Raw genomic sequence first — 10,469 nt, 5'->3', positions numbered from 1 at the left:
TATATTTTATATGATGCCTAGCAGCAGGTATTGTGCCCAGAGGAAAGGAGGGATGATGTTTAAGGTGGATGGTGAGAACTTTCTGAGGACATGGGACTGGTACCGGGCGTAAGAGATGTGTTGTTTAGAGTGTGACTGGAGCACAGCTGAAACCTAATGGAGGGCAACGTGGGCTCCCCCTTTGATGCTGAGAGTCAAAGGAGAGCTGCTGCCATGCTTTCGAACCAAGGCCAAGTCATACTCTGAATTTGGATGACGGGAGCACGGCCTAGTAATGGTCAGGTGTGACCAGTCTGAGTAGTGTGATGTCCTATCTTGGTAACCTCCAAGGCCTGTCCATGAGATCCTAATCCATTTAGATCCACTCCTAATCTGAGACAGTTTATGAGGATGGGCCCTGATCTCTGTGGTGAGTGAGCGAGCGAGTGCACAGGGGGAGCTGCTGGTTGTGAGATGGAGAAATGTTCAGAGTTGGACTGTAATATGGTCTGTCAGGGCTTGGAGAAGCAACAGTTGTTGTGGGAATAGGGCATGCTGCTGTCTAGAGGAGGGGACTAGGGAAAGTGAGACATTATCATGACCTATGACCTGAGCATTGCAATTGACCAGCCAAGAGTGGGCAGAATATGTTAAGTGGAGATGGACTTTTTTCTCAGCCACATATTTACTGCCATGCATTCACATCTATCCTTAATACACTACCCATTACACATTTGAATAAATGAAACGAATGCACTTAAAATAAACTTGACTTTTGAAAGACATGGACATTTAAAATGACATTATATGCTCTGGTTTCTAGCCTAGTACTGTAGTTTGAGTCAGAGTTGTGTAAATTTGTCTCCTGTTTTGAATCTGTCTTGTTCATTAGAATTGTCATTTTGTAATTACAAACACTTCAATGAGATACGGTAGTTTACCAGCATCATCCGTTCAAAAGGTAGCCTACCAACATCATGGGCAAAAGAGAAGGGCCCCGATAATCTATTCTGCCGCGTCACGACAAAGCAAAAAGGATGCTCATGGTTTGTTAGCATGGATATAATATAAACTGCGCCCCTGTGAGGAATAATTATCTGGCAGGGCTTCACGACTGCTAAACATGTGACCATAGCGTGTCAATTCGTGGTTTTTCTGCACCGCACTTTTCAGACCTGACAGAAATAGTGAAAAGAACAGTTGACTACCACCATTCCATACACACGGATCCATTATTGTTCACGCAACAGAACATGGACATCAAGGACCAAGGAGCTCAAATGGAACCGCTGCTGCCAACGGTAAGGAGCCACTCACCCCCCCATTGTACTGCTCTCAGCGGACGTTATTTTCTTTGTGGCGCACATTGACTACATCCCGCGTGCATCGTTATGATCCAGATATTTTGGCCGTGAAAGTGATTTAGATGATGACAAGTAGCATGTGGAATGTACTACAGTGTCACAGGCGATATCACCAGCGATATTGACACAATTAGATAAACAGGAAAGATGTTATATAAACATCTGCTACCGTGGTTATATCAACCACCTGCAGTAGCATAAAATGTGCCATATTCTTTTCACACACCAAGCGTTCTAACCTATGCATACATGTGAAATGCAATTCTGGTCAAGGAAATATTTTGGACAGCTTTGATTTGATGTTATGAAGACATTCTATTATAGGCTTCCATCTTTTTTCATTATAAAATCAGTGCATTTAGATATAGTTCTCTTTTCCGTCAATAGTCTATAGACTCGTGTCATGTAGAATATAATAGAACAGAATTCTTCGTTTTCTTCTAGGAGGAAATTCCTTGCACAAGGATTTGGTGAGTCAAACAGCACAAATTATACCACTGGGTTATAAAACATGAATATAAACATATTGCTCATAAATAAATGACTGAATCTGTATAAAAAAGCAGTCTTTCTGTGACTGAAGAGTGTAGCTCACCATTGCAGGCCTATACACATTTCATTCATTTCCTAATTATAGTTAGTAAGTGCTTCTTCTCTGGCAGATGACATTTGATTTTAATTTGGTATAACCAGTGGTGACCCCATGCACCAAAGGTCATGTAGTACTTTATATGAACCCGGGGAAATAGATTGTACAGTATGTTTACACGAACATCCACCGATTCACAGACACAGTAGTGCAACCTATGAACTCATAAGCCTGATTGATCTATGAGGTTGCATAATCATATCCTAGGGGATAGTCTCAGGGTGCCTGCCAAGTGCCCTGCTAACGATCAGAGAGCCTTGAGTTAAGTGATCAGACAAGTTGCATACATCCCAAATGGCAGTCTATTCTCTTCACAGTGCACTAATTTTGACCAGGGATCACAGGACCATGGGTGTCTGTAACCAGGCAGAAAATTGTATTCAATAATTGCTTGTGGGCAAAGTTACAACTTGTGTATAGTTATAACTTGTAGCATAGTTTATTGCTTATATCTTGCACTGCATAGAACTGGGACAGTATTTGGTTTGGCTGCATTGGGGGGTGATGGGCTTCCTAAGGGAATATCCAGCAACTGTACGGGCATCTGATGTCAGCCTCAGTTTAGCATGTCTGTGAGTGCTTGTGGAATTGCTTAGCATCCGACCACAAGGTGCTACAGAGGGCAGTGCATATGGCCCAGGACAGGCCCGAGCTCCCTGCCCTGCCATTCAGGACCTCTATACCAGGCTGTATCAGAGGACGGACCTAAAAAATTGTCAAAGACTCCAGCCACCCTTTTCATAGACTGTTCGCCGCTCTGCTACCGCACGGCAAACGGTACCGATGCACCAAGTCCGAAACCAACAATAGACTGCTAAGTAGTTAGTTAATTAGTTAACCAAATAGCTACCCAGACTATCTGCATGGACCCTTTTTTGTACAAACTTTTTTTGAATCATCGCATACACTGCTGCTTCTGTATAGTATCTGTCCTGTTGACTAGTCACTTTATTCCAAGTTATATCTACATATCTACCTCAATTACCTCATATCCCCACACATCCACTCGGTACTGGTATATAGCCAAGTTATCGCTACGCATTGTGTATTTATTATTACTTTTATTATTACGTGTTTTACTTCGATATTGTTGCTATATTTTCTTTCTCTCTGCATTGTTGGGAAGGGCCCATAAGAAAGCATTTCGCTGGTAGTCTCCACCTGTTGTTTACAAAGCATGTGACAAGTAATGTTTGACTTGATTTGGAAGGAAGGATGCAATGAACATTTTGCAAACTAGTCCAGATTAAATTAACAACAAAACATGTTTATGCACTACCGGCATCTGTGCTGCTATAATCACTTCCGAAGAGATTTGTTTTCATTATCCATTTGCTGTTGACAGTAAAGCAGCTTTTTATATAACCCCCAAAATACAATCCTCTGTCTGCATTGACTGGTGTGGTGACTGACAGGTGGATGAGCCTGTTCTGATCCTGTGCTTACCACTATCTTGTACCTATGTTATACCCAATTAATTAGAATGGTTGTGAATCAGAAAGCTATCTGGGTTGTCGAGAGCCATGTGCAATGATGAGTTATCTCTTCTGCCTACAGCACTATTTTCCTGACTAATCTCTGTGCCCAAAAATGTGATTTGACGAGCTAATTTTCAATCACCTCACACACTTATCACACACTTCAATCATCAGTCATTTGATTTAGATTAGATTATGTATACTTGATTGTCTGTTGTTCACATACATTTACTTTGCGTTCAGAAAAATCCACAACAAAAAGAGAGACATAAAACAGTTATAAGGAACATACAAACAATTTATGGAAACGACAGCTTCAAGGTCCAAATATTTCAAAATCAAATCATTTCTGGGTTACAATTAAATACCGTACTTTAATAGTTTTTCATTAAAATGGTATTAAAATATTTCTCAAAAACTAGGACTGCCTGGTCTGAGTGGGGAGGGATATGTAATCTGAAAGTAGCTGTTATTGGCAGAAAGATTTTGAACTATCTTTGTTATTGTTCTATATATTAACTTACAGTATACCGCCTGGTGATGTCACCAGGCAAGCCACAACTCAACCCATACAAAACCTGGGCTGTGTTCAGTATGTTTTTACATTCTGGAACATTACATTGAATGGAAACGGTGCTGTACTGAACGACCAGTTGAAAAACAGCGAGGGGTTGGGGGTTGGGGAACACTGTCAGCATGGCCATTTCCCTTTAAATACGTCACTCATTGCTTCAAGCCACACCTTCGCCATACCCAACAATCAGCCAACGTACCTCAAAGTCTATTAAATAGACTTTCCACTTTAAGAATGTACAAGAACGTTTTGGGGAAACTTGTTTTTCAGTACAAACCGTACCGCAAAGTAGCGAGCGTTCAAGTGAACTGAACGCACCTCTGCTAATCAGAAAGTCCTGTGTAGATTGTATTTTCAACCAACCAGCAGCGAACACTGATCAAATTCCTTCACACTTTTACAGTGTTAGTTTCATCAGCTGTTCATCGGCTCTACAATATGATACAAAACACAGGAAAGACAGCATTTTGACTGCACTGGGCCTGCGTCTTCATCGGTTACCTGTAATGAGAGCATCCTCCTTTTCTACATAACATGTTAGTGGAGTGTAAAGAAATATGCACACATGGCTTCGCTGCATTCATTACATTCATATATATAAGACTCATATTCAGAGGCATCATCATCATATATATTGGATATTCTTTATTTATGTTCTAGTCCGGTAGTTGCTCAAAGCTATCTATATGCCGGGCTCCTCCATAGCAAATATTTGGCCTAAAGTAATTCACAACCCTGCTGAGAAGACCCGAAGGCTCAAACGGATTTGATTGATGAACCACAGGTGAAGCATTTGTGGAGATCTTTGCCTCCAAAAGCCTCTTTGAATACTAGGCCGCATCCCACATGACACCCTATTAGGCATGGGCGATATACTGTTCATACCGGGGTATTTTGAAATACAGACGGTATGATTTTCAGTACCGCGGGGGCTGCGGGGGTATCGTGCTACACCACTACCTATAACCACAAATGAAGTATAACTATAAGAAATCTAAGATGTGTCAAGTAAATTATATCCAGCTCAGGGCTCCAGCTATGCATTTGGTTGGCTAACTTGCTAGCTAAGTGGTTACATGTCAAAGATCAAGCTTCTTGGTTACAGCAGAGATATTCAACCCCCTCCTGGATCAAGATCCCTGTTTCCTAAATGTTTGTTTAATTCGTTTTATAGTGCCCCTTGTGTGCACCCTGGTATGGTACAGAAACGGTGTGATGGTATAAAATCTGGATACCATCCAACGCTACATCCTATTACTTTATAGTGCACTACTTTTGACCAGGGCTCTGCAAAATGGATTAGGGAATAGGGTGCCATTTGGGCCGCAGGCGCAAGACTTCTGGAAGGCAGGACAGCTTCTGTCTTGCACAGGTTACTCAGTTGCTTTTGAAGTTGTTAGGTTTCATACCATGTTTTTGCTTGCCTAAAAAATGCTGATAATGACAATATTGTCTTTTCAGGTGTCAACTCCTGGACGCAGAAGTGTGGTAAGTTAACCCTCTGATTTATTTTTAAAGTGCTTGAAAATGTTCACTGGTCTCTCTGTCGAAGCACATCCCAGTGTGACTACAATAGATTCATAGAATCAATCCTTAACAATTGAATTCCTTCATTGTCAGTGTCAGTGTTGTCCTTGTTCAATCCTGGCCGTTATACACAGACAAATATTGTTCTGGTACTGGGAGTCAATGCAGCATTTACAATAATGAAGTTTGGCCCCTACACTGCACAGAAGGGTTTTAGTTGGCTACATTGGTGAGATGGCTTTCCATCTTTTGTATTGCCCCTTGGCTTACCTGAGCTCCAATCAGCACAGAGAGAGAGAGAGAGAGAAAGAGAGAGGGGAGAGAGATCAAGGTCAGGCCAGAGTGGCTGAGCTGACAGGTCATGCTGCAGATACTGGGAACTCTCCAAGCAGCCCCAGGGGAGGCGCAAGGCGATGCTCTGTGCTCTGCGGTTCGGTATGGAGCAGTGCAGCGATGGCAAGCTGCTGCTACAGGGGCTATACACTGAAAGCCATACAAAAGAGGGAAACACAGTGGCTTAGCACCAGCTAGCTCCCTCTTAGATAAGAGGCTGGACACCAGTGATGTCACTGCTGTAATCTCATGCCGGATTGGTGGATAAATGGCTGAATCAACAGAGGCAGCGAGTGGTGCGTTTGTAAGTCGGTTCCTGGCATGTTGAGAGGGTAGATTGCTTAGCCGCGTGTGTGCCTGTCCCGGCAGCAGAGGCACGCTGGTGCTACGGAGCTCAGCTCGGCTCAGCCTCCTCTCTTCGGCACAGCAGCACTCTTAACTACAAGAGGAAAGGGAAAGGTCATGCATTCTGCTGGAGGCTTGGATCCTAACAGTCGCTTTTATTCTTTAAAGGTATGCCTGTGCTCTGTTTACTCTGTAAAGGTATGCTCTGTTCTCTGCTCTGTGTTTGGGAGTTTCTCCGGGTGTTCTTAAGGTTATCTAAGGTTAAAGGATGTGTGTTTGATGCTGGTGTTTGTTGGTGCTGCTGATGGCCTTTCTGGAAATATCTGTGCACCTCAATGTCAAACAGCTTGACTTCATCATGCATGCAGTATCCTGTTCTTTAATGACCTGTCAAAGGGCAAATTTAACACAAGGACGCACTATTTGAATGGCTTTAGTTTAATGGCAGAGTTAACGTTGTATGTAAGCGTACAATGTTAACTCTGAGAGATAGGAGGAGATAGGAGAGCGATACAGTAGAGGACAGGTGGCAGAGAAGAGAGAGGAGAGAAGAGAGAAAGGAATGAGGAGAGAGCAGAGAGGAGAAAGGAGAGAAGAGAGAGGAATAAGGAGAGAGGAGAGATGAGAGTGGAGAGAGGAGAGAGAAGAGAGAGGAGAGAGGGGAACAGACAGAGTAGAGAGCCTATCCTGCTGTGTCAGCCATTGATTCCTGGGATGCAGGAAAGGAGATAAGTGCACTCATGTTTACTCTGCACCAGCAAAGGCAATTTTGTATTACAAAGCCTATTGGGTCTCTGTCCCTTGGATGTCTTTCTTGAGTCTTCGAGATGTGCCAACTTTGTTGGGGAAAAGTGATTAGAAGTTGAACAAGACTGTATTCGCTGTACTATGTAAGTTGTGTTCTATGCCAAGCTGAGCTCATCTGAGCACAGTGTTGTTGTCATTATTATGACGCTGCTGGCCTGGTGCTGATGCTGCCAGAGTGACCATTGCCATATGCAGGGATCAGACCCCTCGTCCAATGAAATCACTTTAGCTGCCCCCAGCAATCCTCCAGTCCTCTGCTCTTAAAAGATGGCTTTGCTTTGAGCGCACGCCACTCAAACAGTGTGAGTTAGGCCAACACTATTCATCATCATCATCACACTCCCTATTTTCACCACTGTTGTTCAGGACATGTATTGTAGCCTTTGGTCGTCTTTTCTCTCTCGTTCCTCATTCCTACAGTATGTCATGCTTCTATGCACTTATGTCATTCTCATTAGGAGTTTTGGATATAGCCCATCAGGTTAGTCCGAAACCCCCCACATTGAGAGGTGTTCTAGAGTGTGAAAGTAGGTCACAAGCCATTGCTTCTGGAGAACAGTTAGATGAACCCTAAAACAGTTGTACGGTACTTTAACTCTCTACATGCACCACAACATATGCATTGGCCTACTGACAGCAAAGAAGGCTATACACGACAAAACATAAACACACTTCGGGAAGCAGTAACAGAATACAGTAACGGCTCATTTTAATGTAGGCTAATGTAATGTATCGCGAAACAAAATGTGCAGTGTTGTACTTTAATCCTGTAGCACTGCACAGACTTTGATCCCTCCTGTGTATTAGCATTCAGATTATCACCCTGGGCCTTGGCCATGGTGTCTGACCCGTGTGCCACTGCAGCTGTGGATGGACAGCAGTGTCCTTCAGCATCCAAATAGGCCCTGGTGTCCTAGCTCTGGTCCAGGGCGTTGACGTGCGGCTTGCTGACGCTGAGCCGCCTTCTTCTACAAGAAGGTTCAGCATCAGTAAGCTGTGCGTAGACGTCCTGGATCAGAGCTTCTGATGTCCGAAACAGGTTTCAGTTAAACATGTGGCAAGACAAACCATAAAGTAAAAGAAATACTGGGCCCTGGTCTAAAGTACTTGGTTTGTGCTTTTTTTTTTTGTCATTACACTGTCCCTCCAGCCATTCACACACGTGACATCATCCCACAAGTGTATGTTTTGTGTGAGAGGGCAGAGTGCTGACTGAAGAATCAGAGAAGTACAGTACTGCTGTATTCTAAGCTAAATTTAGCTTTTTGATGCCAGCAAGGTTTTCCCCCACTCGTTTGGCTTATACTTTAGACAAATATCGACTTATTTTTGTCACTAAAAGAGTAGGTTTCATCTGAGTTTCCGACCGTCTTAGTGAACAGCATCAAAATAAAGCTGATTTCATCATTCTTAGTGTACATGTTCTGTACAAGATGCTAATTCTTGGCAATGTTTCTAAATATTTGTACTGCGTACATGGTGCTTTAGGTCAAACTCTTCTATTTAGAAATGTTAAGCAATTTCTATGAATGTATTTCAAGTGTATTTAATATAACCTGTTAAATTGGCTTCAGTTTATTGAGTGCCGTTTTTTTCAGTCACTGGGTCCAATGTTCACAAGTATGTGGTACATTTTCACAACTCTTAATACAAAAACTCAAAACAGAAAGTCGAAATGGCTGGTTTCAAAACTCTAAGCACATGTTCAGTTGACTAAGTACAACACACAAAATCATAGTCACTTTATCATCTAGAAAATACATGTTTCACATTGCAATATATGTTCCTATAAAGTAATTGCCTTTCACCACGCAATGCTCTCATTACTTTTGCTATGATTCTCTTCTCTTTTGTTAAAATACATCTTACTATTAGTTCATCCGATTGCACTTAATTGATGATGACTTAAACATTTGGTAAACCTATCTGCTTTACTAAAATTGCATTGGACAATAAAGTACTATAATACTGTAATGTATGCCATTTACGTAGCAGACACCTGTATCCAAAGTGACAACAGTCCACACATTTTGGTATGTGACCCCAGTGGGAATTAAACCCACAAATCTGGTGTTGCTCGTGCCATGCTCTTGTGAACTGGGCCACGTACAGTACCACTACACATAAGCATAAGACAATACTATAACATACAATACAAGATTACATTACCGGTGGATGATGTATGATTGTCATCCTCATGAGCATACGACCCGCAATTTACAGTACTGTAGCATACTACATTCAAAGCTCAATTTTGAAACATGTATCTTAGCTTTTTTTTGCTATTGGATTAACTCGATGTTAAAATAACTAAATTGAGAAGATATCATTATGTTGTGTTTTGGCGATTAAACCAATGGACTCATTATATTTCACAGTATACTCATATTTTGGATCAATGGTTGTGTGGTGAAGGATGTCCACAAACACAATGAATACACAATGAACGGTTTTGAATATACGACTGGCTGCATTACACGTGTTACCAAGCGAGCGTTGCGTATTGATTACCCATTTATTTGTCTCTGCTTGCAAATCTTCCTCCTGAAAGGTAGGCTTTATTCTGTAGTCCTATGCAAAATGTAGCAAGTGTTGCTGTCATCATTCTTGCTTCTTACAGTTCAGTAGCCATACCTGCGAGATCAGGTGTACGTGTCAATTAAATAGCGTATGCTATAGCCTATGCAAGGGCGAAGAAGCACAGGGAAGTTATCTTTCCAAGGAAATCTAAGTACTCTGCTCTCTTCAAACTACATCTAGCATATTGGCTGATGTAGCCCAGTAATACAATATAAGGCCGATGTGAGAATCTCTGGTAATTTAACTTATTTCTTAAGTTATTTATGTGCTTTTGATATTGCCTATAGGGCGCAAAATTGCTAGGACCTTGGCTGGCAAGTGAGCTGCGTCACATATGCCTAAAATAACATTGTGGGATTGCGGTTGGGTTTGGGACCAGTTTTTGTGGTAACAGGTGAGTCAGACAGAAAGCCAGCGGGTGCGGGCGGGAGTGGGATGAAGAAATCGGTCCACGCAGACCTCTGCTGTGCACCATGACAGTGAAGCCTGTAATGTTAGAGCTGTTTATTACTATGTCAGTGTGAAAAGTAGGGAATTAGCTAGGGAAACTGACAGATCAATAACGTTAAATTGCCATACTGACTAATAAAACTCACATTAAATTGTTTGACTGACGGTTTCATCATTTGATCCAGGTCTTGTGAGATTGAGGTAAAAATAATAGCTAACGCTAGCCAGCTTTGGCCAGCTCTTCCTCTAACGGTACATCAAAGGTAGCCAAATGTATTTACTTCTGAAAAAAGGCTGTTCGTTAGCGATATGAGGTGGCTATTATTACTATCTGACAGATAACTAGAGGCTAGAGCTGACCTGGCAGGTGTTACTTCAGCTAC

General features: G+C 42.1%; 1 protein-coding gene across 3 annotated transcripts in view; it reads left to right on the top strand.

Annotated features, from left to right (window-relative positions):
- Positions 1–999: 999 nt before the first annotated feature.
- LOC135519614 (sodium-driven chloride bicarbonate exchanger-like) overlaps positions 1,000–10,469 on the top strand; it is a 42,443-nt gene continuing 32,973 nt past the window's right edge. The window contains exons 1-3 of one of the 3 annotated variants that reach the window (XM_064944854.1): positions 1,186–1,280; positions 1,788–1,813; positions 5,506–5,532. Coding sequence is in view for 2 of the 3 variants with exons in the window: in XM_064944852.1 (XP_064800924.1) it covers positions 1,233–1,280; positions 5,506–5,532 (75 nt within the window). In the remaining variant the exon portion in view is untranslated. Of the gene's footprint in view, positions 1,281–1,787; positions 1,814–5,505; positions 5,533–6,231; positions 6,418–10,469 lie in introns of those variants that run through there. The other 2 variants (XM_064944852.1, XM_064944853.1) reach the window with 2 other exon arrangements.

This window comes from Oncorhynchus masou, chromosome 29 (genome assembly GCF_036934945.1).
Source record: "Oncorhynchus masou masou isolate Uvic2021 chromosome 29, UVic_Omas_1.1, whole genome shotgun sequence".
NCBI lineage: Eukaryota > Metazoa > Chordata > Actinopteri > Salmoniformes > Salmonidae > Oncorhynchus > Oncorhynchus masou.
The sequence above is the reverse complement of the archived record's forward strand: the minus strand, read 5'-3'. Positions and strand labels throughout refer to the sequence as shown.